Raw genomic sequence first — 14,851 nt, forward strand, 5'->3', positions numbered from 1 at the left:
GTCTTTCTCAGTTTAGTGATTATTTAAACCACTTAATAAAGCTGGGCTGATAGATCCCACTTCTCCAATCTGTGCAGCTGGATAACACAGAATAGAGGTCTCCTGGAAAGTTCTTCAGTTCTTGTGTTAGGGCTGTAAAATAAATCAGCCTCCTACTTTAGTAATTCAGTAGGCGCTTGAGAATTCCAAAATCATATTTTCACATGTATTTATATAGTAAGACACAAAAGTATTGCTACAGGGGAGACTTCCCCTGTCCTTTTCAGACCAGATCTCTTGGTTTCATTGGTGACAGGCGGTGCAGCTGGCCTCTGCTGTGGATGGTGTGTGGAGGGTCCATGGCGAGGGTGACACAGGGCTCATCTGGTAGGATTAAAAGACTGTCCAGTCCAAGGACCGCTCTCTCCTCTCTGCTGAGGATCACTGAGCCTAACTCCAGAGGCATCCCCTGCTTAAATACAAGTGCAAGTAGTATGTTGACTCCCCTGTATAGCTTGGAATCCCCTCCCCTCACAGATTTTAGTCACTGGTACTTATTATTCTCCAGGAAATAATTTTGGCATTGTTGTCATCACTGACGGCAAAGATTCTTCCTGTAACTATGCTGAATCAACTGCTTCTTTATCAAAAACAGCTACAAAGAAATTCCTCAGGAAAATTCAACTCTTTTGAATGTATTTTCAGAGAGACATAAGCCTATTCTTTAAATCAGTTTTACTCTACTCTCCTTAGAGTAGAATTATTTTTTTTAGTTAATATAAAGAAATACCCGAGTGCATTTTTTTTTCATTAAAAACTTGGTTTTTCTTGAGTGTGTCTTTGGCTCTAAGGAGAGGTTGGAGTGCCAGTCTTTTCTCAATCCCTTAAATCCATCACCTCTCGCCTGCTGCTGTGTGTAGCAAGTCAGCTGCTGAGTTTGGAGCTTCCAAGAGGCCAAGAAATTACCAAACTGGTTTTTTTATATATACTCAGGAAAAATTGTGGGGATGGGTGAGATGAAAAACGAGATGATAAAAACAATTTAAATCTAGGACCACAAATTGTGGGCCATTTGGCTAAATCACATCTGAGGAATGGCTAACATTGGGCCATCACCCCACAGTCTGTGACAAAGCGTTCACTCAGTAGCCAGCCACTCTGGAGATGTGTGTGGTGTCTACACAGTGTTATGCACCCAGATGAAATCTAAAACTTCATTCAGCCACAGAATCTTCTATCTATTTGATGCCAAAGACCACAGATGAAAGTTAGACTATTTTTACCTAAACAGATGCTGAGCGATGCCCTTATTCATTTGAGGCTGCCTCTACTTGCTTCCCCTATTCTTTTATCAACTAGGCACCTCTCTGCTGTTCTCTAACTTGTTTTTAATGTTAGAAAACCTTGTGTAATGAAAATTATGTTTACAGTTGTAAAATTTCAGGACAATTACTTTAAATATTTTGGGAAATAACAGTGAGAGCCAACACTGTACACATGAAGTGTGGGATTAGTGTTAAAGCAACTAGCATCATCACCAGAAAACACAATAGCACCTCACACTTAATGCATGCTCCACATAAGAGGTCCTGTGTGAAGTGCTTTATGTGCATTATCCTACCAATCTTCATGACAACCCAGTGAGGTAGATGTCATCATTATTGCCATTTTACAGATGAGAATACGAGGCACAGGGCACCTTCCAAGGTCATTCAAGATAGGGCTGTGGTTTTTTGTCAAGAATTGTTCTTATCCCCAAAGTGGAGATAGTAAGAATTATTTTACTGTTTGTTATGAAGATCAAATGAGAAACTGGGGGTGAAAAGTGTTAAAGGCATTGGTTGAATGTATTTTCTGCCATGGGAGTTTACAAACTGCCAAATTTAGAGGGCAGGACCTCTTTAACACCCCATTGTGAGATTATGCCAGAGATTATATCAGATCATCTACTCTGTTACACATTTGTGGTCAGAAAAATGGCTCTTTATATCTTAGGTGTGGATAAAGTACGTGCCTTATGTAGAGTTCAGGGAAACGCAGGAGTGCTTCCCCGAGAGAGGAAAAGGTGCTGATTGACCCTCATATGTGCCTTGGCCACATCCCCTTTTGAAGCTGCTCCAGCACAGGCTCGTGTGGGCAGAGAGTGTTTCCAAGTGTATCAGGTATGGTATGGCTAGTAGGTCAGGAGGCAACTGCTACTGAAAAGATGGTTACTCACAGTTTCCAAGATTAGGAGGCACATTGGTTTGCAGGGCCCTGTGGGGAAGCACCTGGGTCTGTCCGGAGGCTGGAGTAGGAGAAAAGCTGGGGCAAGAGCCTTTACTATGGTCTCCATGGGAAGAAATGGACAGGGTAAGCAGGCTTCAAATCTGCTAGTTTGAATCATTTCAGCAGGCTGTGGGGCACAGGGGCTGTTTCCAGCTGTCTGATACCTGGCCCTGGGGACATTAGGGCAGGGAATATTGACCTAGAGTGTAAGAGCCCTGCTAGAGCCTGATAAAGAAGGGGGCTGGGGGCGTGGACTTCAGTTGGTTGGTTTGCATGTGAAAGATGTGCTGCAGAGGAGTCATGGCTGTCTCTAGGAACCAGCTAGCCCTGGGAGTGGCAGCCTCTCTTAGGTCAGCAAGGCCCCAAGAGAGAAAAGCATCATAAAATTAAAAAAAAAAAGAAAAATATGATTAATACACAGGGATTCTATGCTCTGATCCAAATCCAAGGGAGAGTCCTTCTTCTCTGGTTTAAGAAAACTGATACTTCAAAGGATATATAGTCTAGTAGTGGAAACAGAGAAGTACAGTGATCAAGTGTGGCGAACACTGTGGCCAGTGGGGTCAACATGGCATGGGAGCATCAGAGATAGTTTCTCAAACAGTGGATCACAGCAAGCATCCTGTGATGTTTGAATTGAGTATAGAAATACTCATAGAACTCAGCAAAATGAAAAAGAATAAAAGCATTTCAAGCGGACCTACATGTGCGAATACCAGAAGGTGTGAAACATGGAAACTGCAGGAGGTAGTTTGATATCTGGAGGTAGCATGGGGGGCTGGAGCGGGGGACCCAGCAGCAGAGTTTGCAGCTGGGGGCGAGGTGAGAGAAGTTGGCATTGCAGGTTAAACTGAGGAGTTCAAGTGCATGATGAAAGCCATAGGAAACTGCTGAAGGACTGACTGTAAGAGAGACATGAGCAGAGCTGCATTTTGGACAAACTAGTGGGTGGCTGGGAGTGTGTGTCCTGTTGCGAGGGGGATTCTATGCAAACTGAGACAGGAGACTATTACTGTTATCCAGGAGAAGAGTAAGGAGAGCCTGAACTGACATAATTTCAGTGCTAGAAGAGAATGGGAACAGTCACAAGAGACATTTATGAGACCTAAATTGAGGTCTCATAAATTGTCACAAAATAAAAAATTTGGAAACATCTAGAAAAGTAACAGAGTTTTAGAATTCATTTGAGTATCTGGCACTGAAGCAAAAAGTTGATGGGAAGGAGCACTAGATGAGGATTTCTGGGTTGGGTTCCAATTCCACTTTTGCCAGCTATGCAATTTTGAGAACGTCATATACCTCTCATGAGCACAACTTACATATCTATGAAAAAAGGTGTTGGATTAGGTGACTTCCAAGGTCTTCCCCATTCTGAGACCTGTGCTTGGGTAGACATTGCACTGGGATCATCCAAAACCTCTGCGATACACCTACGTGATTTTCATTCCATTCATTTGGGCAAATAGTGCAATGCTCTAGCAACCATGATTAAATTTCAGTCTTGTGCTGTGTAATGTGACCTTAGGTATACAGCTTAGTCATTCTGGTCATTTGTGCATAAAAGATTATCCTTTGGTCTTTATGGCTCAGAATTTGTTCTTTATGGTAGAACTTACTCTAAATGTAGTTAGCTATTAGCTCAAGCTCTGAATTGGTTTTATTATAATTAATGTAAATCTACCAAAATTAGCTTCTCCTTCCCAATACACAATTAATTCTGTTCAGCGGAGTTTCTACAGCTAAGGCAAAGGGAGCTTCAAATTCCTACATAATAGTCGTTTGGGATCAGTCAATATCCACCCAACACTTCCGTGATTATAAGAGCTTGGGGAAGTGGAATTTAAGCTCAAACGCCGGCAGCTGTAAGTTGGAAGGTGGATATTTGCTGTCAGTTAATCATGTTGCTAAAATTTTTTAGCTCTTCCAATGAGGTATGCTTACACTCTGGGAGAATCTGGTTTAACCAGGATTTCCTTTTGCTACTCGAGCTTGAAGACTCAATAAAAAAAAAGATCTTGAACTTCCTCCTGTACTCTGTTGCCCTGAGCCCCAGAGAATGGGGCTGTGGTGAGTTAAAGTCTCCCACCACAAGGATAGCGACGATGTGGCTTCCCCAAGTTAAAATCAAACACCCCAATTTTGGTGCACTTAGAGTTGATACTTTAATCCCCAAGACTATTCTTTCTAACTTCTTTCACCTTATAGTTTAAAGACCTGGGGAGAAAGTGTCTTGAGATAAGAAATACATCCTTTTAGTCCTCCTCTGATGCTATCTAGAACAGAGGGGAGGAAAAGGATTCAGAGAGACACTGGAGAAGTGAACCATCTGGGGACAGGGTGCCCAGTGGAGGCCTCAGACTCTCGGTGCTGCCTGCACTGTTCCTTGGTTAGCAGTTTCCCTCAGTTAGCCTTCTCACCACTCTTGCCGTTTTTAATAGTTTTGGCTACGCTGTAATTTGTTGGGCAGTTAACACTGCGGCAATAATGCAATAGACCTATTGCCAAGCGCAGGCATGTCTGGGAAGGGTCTCACTGGAACAGGAAGGGTGAAGGGAGAAGAAAGAGGAAGACTTCTTACCTCAGTCTTTACTAGAAGACTCCAAATTCATTCTATAGATTCATTATGAAATAGATGTTTATTGCAAAAGTCTCAATACATATACTAAATAGATGATTAGGGAATGTAATTCCTTCCATGGGAATTTTTATGTTTTTATAATCAAATAATTTTTACTATATATGCATATAAAAAGCAAAAGCCTATTTTTGTGCTGGTAAATTTAAAGACCAATTGATTATGTAACAGAATTCTTTCAAGTCAGTGCCTCACAAGGAAATTTATAACCTAAGATCTTCAAGGGCCATGTGGTGTTTTGTGTGTTGAACCAATAAACTCATTAGAATAACACTGGGTAAACCCAAACACAACACAATGGAAGTTCTAACACAGCCCACATTAACCAACCAAGTTTAAAATAATATCTTTGTTATGTGCTAAAGGTTAAAAATTCAGCAAATTCTTTATATTTTTTCCACTTGAGATCATGTGTGGTTTTCTACTTTCTTGAGAACTACACTTTTGTGGCTTTCTGACCAAAGGCAGGTTATTTTTGCAAATAGATATCTTTTGTAGAGGTTCCTGTTCTACTTAATCAAGATTTCAAGAAAAAAAGAAGCACAAAAATATTTACTAGTTTTTTAGTAAAACATAACAATTCTTAGGTTCTTTTCTAGTACAGACTTTGGGAAGGAAGGTATGTATGTATACGTTAGCCAGCACAATTTGTGTGTGTGTGTATGTGTGTGTGTGTGTGTGTGTGTGAGAGAGAGAGAGGGAAAACAGGAGGTGGAAGGAGGAAATAAAGGAATTTGGCTGCAAAACTGGGTAAGAGTTTGAAACATTTGGCTTCCAGTTGTGAAAGATGAGCAACACTGGGGAAATGGTGGGGCTGACAAGGGACCAGTTGAGGAAACCTTAATCTCAGCTGGCAGGCTGTAGAGGAAGGTCAGCTCGGTGCACGCGTTCTCAGCTGGAGTTGGGCTCCCTTTGCCAGGACAATTGTCTTCTGCATTTCAGCTTCTGAACCGAACTGAAGGTGCCTCCACACAGCCAGCTCAGTCTCTCCCCTCAAAAGGGGTGGCTCACCACTGTCAAGCCACGTCAATGTTATGTGTCATTTCCACCGAGCAAGGGGCACAGAAAAAACTGTTTCTTACTGAAGTGTCGGTGTGTGCTCAGTGTGTGCATGAGATTGCTTTCTTCCCCCTCAACCACCACAGTCCGTGTTAGAAAACAGAACACAACTCCTTCTGAAGGCCAGGAGGATAAAATGAATATGAAAATAATGCACATACAGTAAAAATGAGACACTTGAAAACAAGGGATTGCTGAATAATTTTAAATTATTAATGATAAGTTAATAGAAAACAAGATCTGAAGGCACCATTTTAAGAAATTTTAGAGATTATATTTCAATGTCTCCTAAATTTTCTAAACATTAGTACTTACTTGATGCAGGGCTACTTGTAACAAATATAACTTATAATTAACTCATTGCCTATTTGTATTTCATCTTTGTAATATAATAAATGTTTAGCACATGTTAGGTTTACAGCAGCAAATGAGTTAAAGGACTGAAAAAATTAAATGAGTAGTTAAGGAAAGCTATTTCTCTGACCCACCTGGATTTCTATTTAATAAATTATAAAGAAATCTGTATCAGTGTCATAATTGTTAAACTATACAATACCTATATACTACATAAATTCTTATGTTTTCTTCTTAGTGTAGACTTTGAAAAGGTATGCATGTAAGGTTAGTGTATAGTATATACATATATAATATGTAAAATATCTTATATATACATAAACTTTGAAATAATTTTCCATTTCCAATCAAATATATGATGGTACGGAGAAGATCTTCACAACATCAATTCATTTCCTCTCATCAGTTATAAAAAGTGAATGAAACTCAAATAACATTGGTCTGTTAAGAATATTCATGTCTCTCTGAAAAGAGAAATAATTCCAAAGAATGCAGCTACTTTCCTTGACACATAGATCTGGTCATAGAAAAAAAATAGTTTGATTTTTGACTTGGAAGTTATCAGTCAATCAATTATTCTTTGTAATACCCAGGGAGCTACCACAATTTATCTTTGACTTGGAGACAAGAAAAAGTGAAAAGGTATTTACTAAACTTAAAAGCTTGGCCTATAATTCTCATTTTATTGAAAATTTAAAAACCACACTTCTCAGAGCTTCATAAATTGTGTTCCTGAAAAGAAAAATGTGCTGAAATATTTCAGCACCAATTACATTTACTTTGAGGCATAACCATAAATTAGAAGGCTGGTTTTCTTGTGTTTCTGGTAAACTTGTCCTGAAGATAACTTCAAAGAAGTCCAAAAATATTTTGAGCAATGGAAATATCCTTGGAATTAGCTCACAGGCCCCCGAGGCAGGAATGAAGAGACTACCTGTGCTCTAAGGTTGTGGGTGGCTGTATGATTGTGTCATGCCTGGAACTCAGGAAAAACAATGTAAATATCAGCTGTTGTTATTATTATTGTCATTGTTATTAAAACAACAAGATAATTTAGATATGCAGATTCTGGTGTGTTTGCTAAAAATAAACAACTCACTGCATCATTTCAGCTGAACACAATTTAACCGTATTTCAAATGGGGCTGGGCCGTAATTGGGGGACGCCAGTAGCCTGTGTTGTTCAGCTACTTTGCAGATAAGTAGTTCTCTATCTTTCTCTGACCTTTTTTAGCCACTGGGAGTTCCATAGCCAGTTCAGCCAGTTCTATTCAACTTGGCGTCACAAATATTTATGAAATATCTCTTAACTGTCAAACACTGATGTGGGCACTGGGATAGAAAGTGAAGATTTCCTACCATGGAAGAGCTTGCAGTCCATTTAGGAGGGTAGACCCTGAAGGGAAGAGAGCCCATCACCACCCCCGGAGTGTTATCCTGTCTGACTTTAAGAAAGATGATTTCATGGACATGGATTGGCCCCTCTGCATACTCTCCAAGTAAATTTCAGCTTCTCTAATCCCAGATTTAAACACTGAGATCAGGGGTGGCAGATAAGGGTATGAGGAAGGACTCCTGCTTATGAAGCATCTTTTAAACTACTCCCCTACTGATGCTAACATCCTGTTAAGAGTCTTTTAGCATGATCACTAAATCTGAAATCAAATGACTAATGTCCTACCTACCAGTTTCAGATAAGGCCTATCCATTTTGCTCAGTCAATGGAACAAAAAATATTAACTGGAAAGGGCAGGAGGAAATGCCAGGGATTTCAAGAATGGGCCTGTTTCCTACCATGTAGACTATAAAGAATAAAATTAATTTTAAATTATCTAAAATTCTGCCTTATAGCCTGTGAAATGTCTCCTCTCCTATAGACAATGAATTTCACAGGTGAAGTTGAGCATCTGGTTGGTATCTATAATGACTGAATAAAAATGTAGATTGAACCTGACAGATCTGGGAGTAAGAGTTCTAGTAGGTTTGAATTCATGAGCAGGTTTAACAAATCAAACTTTACTAAGATTCCACAAAAAGGGCAATAAAACTAGATAACCAGCTTGTTTTCTTTGGTATGCAGAATACTAGTTGTGGCTCCAATGCCAGTCTGATGCGTTTCTCTACTAGGAGATTCTATGAAGGAAAACACTACAACAGGATGAGGTGGTTGAATCTCAAAGAAAGAAATTTGCATTCTCATGAAGAATTCAGTTTACCAGTAATATCCGCTTGTGTGGTGTTTACAAGTAAAAGTACCATTTAGCATTGTTCTAAATTTATATAAATAACCAAACAACACCAAAAAGTTACTTTACAAAATTGCTCATAGAGAGCTCACTGCTGTTTTTCATTTCTACCTTATGGCATGTGACTTAGATTAATTGGAAACATAATTAAACTCAAAGCTAAAATGACTTAAATGTACGAATTTAATAGAAGAAATATAAAAGTGCTTTACCATGGTAGGTAGATATTAAGTATCAGTTATAAAAGCATAAATATTCTGCATGTCTTTAATTGAAATGATAGCTTTATTGGGTTAATTACTTGGTTATCATTCCTATGCTTTTGACAGTTATATGTTTTAGAAATGAAAACAATCAAGTAGTGAAGATTAATAAAATTTATGACAAATTACAGACCAGTTCTGTGTTTCTGAACTTCTTTAAATACCCAAGTGGAATGGTTCCATTATCAAAAAATAGATTTATTTCACTACAAAGGTTATTTTTGACTCCAATCTTCCAACTCATTTGTGATTGTTACATTTTGTTGCTTATCAGAAGTTCTTTATTTTGAAGAAAATGAGTAAGAAGGTAAGATCCGATTGAAGATCATGTTTAATTGTATGTAAAAATTCATTCTTATCACACAAACTCTGCCATTCACATGTTGGCCATATTCAGTAATATATTTATTTTAAACCTATGTTAAGAATTGTTTAAATCAGAGCCACTACTTAAAAAAAAATCACTCAGACCACTTTAGTCAATAGTTTCAATAATTGCCCCTTAACAAAAACACTAGTAAAAAAATCCTGGGACTCCTGGAGAAAAAGAAAGAACTTGATTAAAATGCAGAAAAGTCATTGGCAACATTACATTTTAAATGAATTTTAAAAGTAGGTTGTAGAGCAAGCTATAATTTTGGAATTGCTAAAAATTTTAAGACTATTGTAACAGTTAAGACTTTTGTAACTATTGCTAAAGTATAAGCATTTTCCTTTATTTAAAATACTTTTCTTTGCTTGAAGGGAAGCAGAATTATATGAAATAATTTTCAATGATGTAAAAAAGTCTTTAAATATTGGAACTGCATTTTAAATGCTTAAAACACATGCATGACACCAGGGCTGTACTTAATTTAACTAAGTGAAGTTTTTGATAGGTTTTTATTAGTACCAGTTTTACTAATTATGTGTAAAATTCAATTTTGTTCCAAAGTTACATATGGAAAAGTAACCAAACTACATACATTAAATTAAAAAACAAATCTTTCTTTGGTTCCTTTAGTTCATATAACATAAATTTGCTCGTGGATGAAATATTCATATCGTTAAGCAACAGCAAGAAAAAAACTGCTTTCATTTAAAAGTAAAATGGCTGTTCTAGATCAATAAAGAAAAGTGTAGTTAGTATATCAGGAGGTTCATTAGAATTTAGTTTTCTATTTGGATGCCATACTAACTGGATGAAACACATCAAAGTGGCAGAGGGCAGCTTATTTTCAAGAGCTTATTTGAACATATTTTCAAAATGTTCACACTTGGTACATTAAAATAACTCCCCTATAATAAGACTAGAAGCTAGAGCTACTTCATTTCTGATAAATCATTACTGGTAAATGGAGATGTATTACATTGTCAACAATTATTGTTTGCTTTTATGTCTCGACCTTTGTGTTTTCCTTATTTTCTCCTGAGTAAGCTTTATTAGACCCTTTTGTAAAATCAGAGCCCATAACTATAGGGCAGAGGAGAGAGAGAGAGAGAGAGAGAGTAGTAAGAGCCAGATTTTCCAGTGTTTCCACCTTGTTCTGTGGCCCAATTACAGATCAGCTGGGCAATGCAGTTCAGAAAGAAAAAAGAGTTAATATTAATGTTGGCTTAAGACTCAGCTTTTCTGGGGAAGAAAGACTATAAAACGGCACATAAATAGCTCTAGCCTTCTATGAAGAGAGTTAGGAAAGTTTCTTTACCTAGGAGTCTGACTAGCCAGCTCTCAGATTGTGGTAAAATCTATTTGCCAAATGTTTGCCAAATATTTTTCCACAGCTGGAACTTGCCATCATCAATCTGTTTGAAGAAAATGAAATGCTTGTTCTTTTGTGGAGAAGGAAAGAAGATTAGGAGATAACATTTTGACTCAAATAAATGTTGATAACCTACTACAAACAAAAAAAGATAGTAGTCTGGCCTTTCACCCACAAGTCCTCACACACAGCATCTTTCTCATCAAAGCTTAATTCCCGCTGGGCCCCAGTGGCATGGGGCTGTAACTTAGTGTTCCGTTTCAAGAGCAAAGGGAAGTTATATCTTAAGATAAGAAAACCGGTAAGATACATGCTTGTTTATTTGAATATGAGTAAATCAAAATTCTTCTTTTAGGTTATGAGTGTACAAGTGAAGGCAGAAATGGTTAGATAATTCTAGGTGTAACCAAAAGAGGGCACCATCTACCCTTAATGTCTGCACAGATTCCCATGGTTGTAAAAACAAACAAAAAACACCCCCCCAAACCCCAAGCCCCTCAGCCAGTGAAAGAAGGGCACCCCATGGATCCTGGCATTTTGTACTGGATAAGGAGACTAAACTGTGGAGTCACTTATTATAAGGAAGAACATCAGCTTAGTTACTTACTTCAGGACTGATTTCCACATTTTGTACTTACATTCCCCAAAATGTTAACCATTAGAAGCAAGTATTTAACATTCACTGTGACATGTTTCCAGACACCCAGAGTTTAATATTTTGTAGGGCGCTGAGAAAATTTCCCCTTCGGCCAGTGTGCAGACTGTCAACAAATAGTATGAGATGACAATTTCCTAATGGCATTTTAGCTCCAAGAAGTTATCTATAACGACAGATAGTGAACAGTGGCAGTAAGATTTCCTGCGCACATGGAGGATGCAGTTAAATGAATTTGTGGTGTGCGAGAAATGATCCGAAGCAGATTTCATGCCAAATTTTAGTAACAGAAGCCTAACAAATGTTTGTTCTTTCATGTGGGAGAAAGAGCATCCTGGCGTTATTCATAAATTTATTTTCTGTATTCTTAAACATGTTTTCAAATGACTGTATGGTTCTGATAGGTGTTTGGGGAGGATTGCACACTTCTCTTGTATGGAGTTAATTTCTTTAGGGTGATTGCGGAGAATAGTTCTAGGTTCTTAAGTGAAATTGCTGCACCGCTCTCAGAAATTCACTATACAGGAGACCACATGATTCTTGAAACACTGAGCTTAGCAGTTAAAGCAGAGAGATTTTGGGATGAGCATTCTCTGTAGCACAGCTGTTTAGGAGGAGAAAATGTGAATTCTTAGAGAATAGTCACTTAGGAGAATAGATTTCTATCATTGTAAAAACAACCCCACTGCCACAGTCAATGAGTGTGATTGAAAGGAAACCTGGTGGGGAAACAGATCATTTTATTGTGCTTTCAGGTAAAGAAAAGCAGTTAAAATAATTTTGTGGTAGATGAGGTGGAGATTGCCAACCACTAATACCAAAATTCTAGCAGGATGGTCCATCTTTTAAAATGCATATTAAACACGTAAAAAAAATTTTTTTCTTCCTCTGTCTCCAGAAAAAGAATCACTATTTAGCGGAAGGCGTTGTGCAAGCCTTTTCATGTTTCTTCCCTCCGGAAAAAAACTAAACAGAGAAAAGAACGAATTCACAAACATCCCAACCAGCTCCGCCTGCCAAGGTAACATCAGAGAAGCCGACACTAAGATTGCGTGGGTTTGGGGTGGGCTCACACGAAAACCGAAACGTGTCACCTTGAAGTCGCCAGTGCCCCTTGTCTCGAGTGGCCTCGGCCCTGGTCTGTCTGCCGGGAGGAACCGAGCCCGGGTTCTCCTGGGTCGGGGTGGGGGGTTGGGGGGGGGAGTAGTTGCCTTGGTCCCTCCCTAGTCACCTTATCCACCCAACCACCTGTTACCCTCCGGGTCTGGGTTTTCCGGAGACAAAATTATGAAACGAACGGCTGCCTCGTCTCCACGGGCTGGGGCTTTCTTTAGAGGTTGTGTTGGGGGGAAGAAAGGGTGTGAGGATCTCCGAGGGATGACAGAAAGCTTCAGGTCTTCTCTTGGATTTCGGCGCCACTGTTTACCCGCCCGCTGCCTTCAGCCCACTTGCCTTTTCCTCCCGGGAGGAGGAGATGGTTAAAGATTACACCGTGGCGGTCGGCACTTCAAAGGGCGGCTCGGGCAGCCAAAGGTAAAGATAACATTCTGGCAGCTCTAATCGGGGTTTGTGGTTGCCACATTTTAATCACATCATTAAAAAAAAAAAAAGAATGAAAGGAAGAAAAAAATGTTACATTACGCGACGGTGCAAGGGATGCAGAGTAAGTTTCTTTGGAGCTAGGCAAGTTGGAGTTCTCCTTTGGGAAAACTTTTCCCAGCCCATCTCTTCGTGGAACGCGACAGGACACGGAGGGGAGGGGAGACTGGGGCAAGGAGCAAGCAGGCAGCCAGACAGTGGGTTTCAGGCACAGGGGCACAAATGCGCACACTGCAGGCAAATACCCACACCCGGAGGAATTCGCTCTACGATCTGTCTAGAGCCTGACCAGGAGCTGAGGCGCACCAGCGCTTTCCCGGGGTTGCACTTGAAGCCTTTCCCTGCGGGCCCAGAAAGTGTGGTTGTGCTACCAGCTGACACACGTGCATTTCCCCGGGGCCCAAACACAGCCGGCCAAGATGACCTTTGCAAACTCGCCTGCCCCTTTCGGAGCAGGCGGGACCCGAAGAGCCCCCAGGCTGGTCTTGGACTAGCGTCCCTTCCCCCCTTGTCCCCATTTCAGAGTAGAGTGGGGGCTCACTTACAGGTAGGACGTGAAGACGCTGAGGTTGGAGGGCAGCTCCGAGAGCCCCAGGTCGGAGCAATCCACCCTGAGCAGCATCCTGCCGTCGGGCTCGCACTGACAGCGCGGGGGGCAGCCCCGCAGCAGCGCACCAGGTCTCGAGGAGCTGCCTGCACCCACCAGCTGCAGCAGGACAGGCAAGGACAGGAGCGCATGGACCGAGGAGGTGTCCATGGTGCCGGAGCAGGGGGTCTCGAGGAGGATGTGGTCGCAGGGCAGCGTCCGGGTGGCTTCGGACTGTGCAGCGCCAGACGCAACTCCGTGGGCTTCCGCGGCTCAGAGGGCGTCTGCAGCACCCGGCAACGAGTTCCTGTCCCCCGGTGGGGCGCCAAGGAGAAGCGCCACTGGGCCGGATCGTGCCTGCTGCTGCCACGCGAACCTCCGGAGCAGCCCTGGCTGCAGCCGCTGCAGGGGCAGTGAGCCTTGCTGCTGCAGGCCGCCTGCTCTGTGTGGAGCAGCATCTCCGCTCGCTCGCACGCTCGTTTTTTAAAGGGCTCCAGCCCGAATTGCGCGCCCAGTGACGTCAGCACAGCCCTGATTCCCAGGCACCCTCCGCCCGGCCCCACTTTCCCTCCTCCGGCCCCCTCCCTCCTTTGCAGAGTCCGGGGCTGGGAGGCTGCTGGCGGCCAGCAGCAGGCCAGTTCTCAGCCCTCCGGTTTGCCTCCCGGGCGCGGATTCCCGCGCGTAGCTCGGAGTGAGTCGCAGGGGACCCCCACCCTCACTCTTTCCCGCGTCTTGGCTACCCAGATCCGAGAGCTGGAAGAGACCTGTTTCAGATGGGCACAGATGGACGCGCGGAGACCAAAGGATGCGGCACGCTTCCTCCAAACCTACTTGAAATAATGGATGAAATACATGAAGTGCTTTAAAGAAAAAAAAAGTATAAAATCCAATTCAGAAGTAGGAAGGCGTCCCCAGGTGGACGATGGGTGTTCGTTTTCATCCTTCACGCCTCACCATCTGGCTCACTTTTGTCCTAAAATCGAAGTGCTGGGTTAATGGCTACATACATGCAGCTCGCGAGCAGCTCACGCTCCAATGCTGCCTTCCTCACTCATCGGTGAGAGGTCGGTGAGAAGTAGAAGTGATTGTGTTTCCAGCGTTTTAGGATCGTTTGGAAGTCGTCTCTGGTTAAATGATGCTGGGAAGACAGACGGCTGTTTGCTTTTTTGTATGAGTCCCTTTCATTCTGTGTCTCAGGGTTCTCCAAGTAAGTGCAGTCCCACCCACGTGAGAGGCACAGGGTATTAGGAATCATTGCCCAGGGCCGCGGCAAAATGCACGATCTTACACACTTCCGCGTCCTGCATCGAGTCTGCAGGAGAAAGGAGGAAAGAGACTCAGGGCTTCCTTGGAAAGAAGGCCTCAGTGAAGAGCTAGTCTGTGTCTTCGGACCTGAGTGATGGGCTGAAAGAGGTGACTTCCCAAGCCTGCCGCATCAACTCACAAAAATGTACATTTTTCACTCC

The 14,851-nt window shown here is 41.7% G+C and overlaps 1 protein-coding gene across 1 annotated transcript in view; it reads right to left on the reverse strand.

Moving 5' to 3' along the window:
- The window catches only part of LGR5 (leucine rich repeat containing G protein-coupled receptor 5), a 143,398-nt gene extending 129,607 nt beyond the window's left edge, over positions 1-13,791 (reverse strand). The window contains exon 1 of the mRNA XM_045829364.1: positions 13,345-13,791. Coding sequence (XP_045685320.1) covers positions 13,345-13,556 — 212 coding nt within the window. The 5' untranslated portion in view covers positions 13,557-13,791. The remainder of the gene's footprint in view (positions 1-13,344) is intronic.
- Positions 13,792-14,851: the final 1,060 nt, after the last annotated feature.

Source organism: Phyllostomus hastatus, unplaced genomic scaffold (genome assembly GCF_019186645.2).
Source record: "Phyllostomus hastatus isolate PE091 unplaced genomic scaffold, TTU_PhHast_1.1 phas_scaffold_93, whole genome shotgun sequence".
Classification (NCBI taxonomy): Eukaryota; Metazoa; Chordata; class Mammalia; order Chiroptera; family Phyllostomidae; genus Phyllostomus; species Phyllostomus hastatus.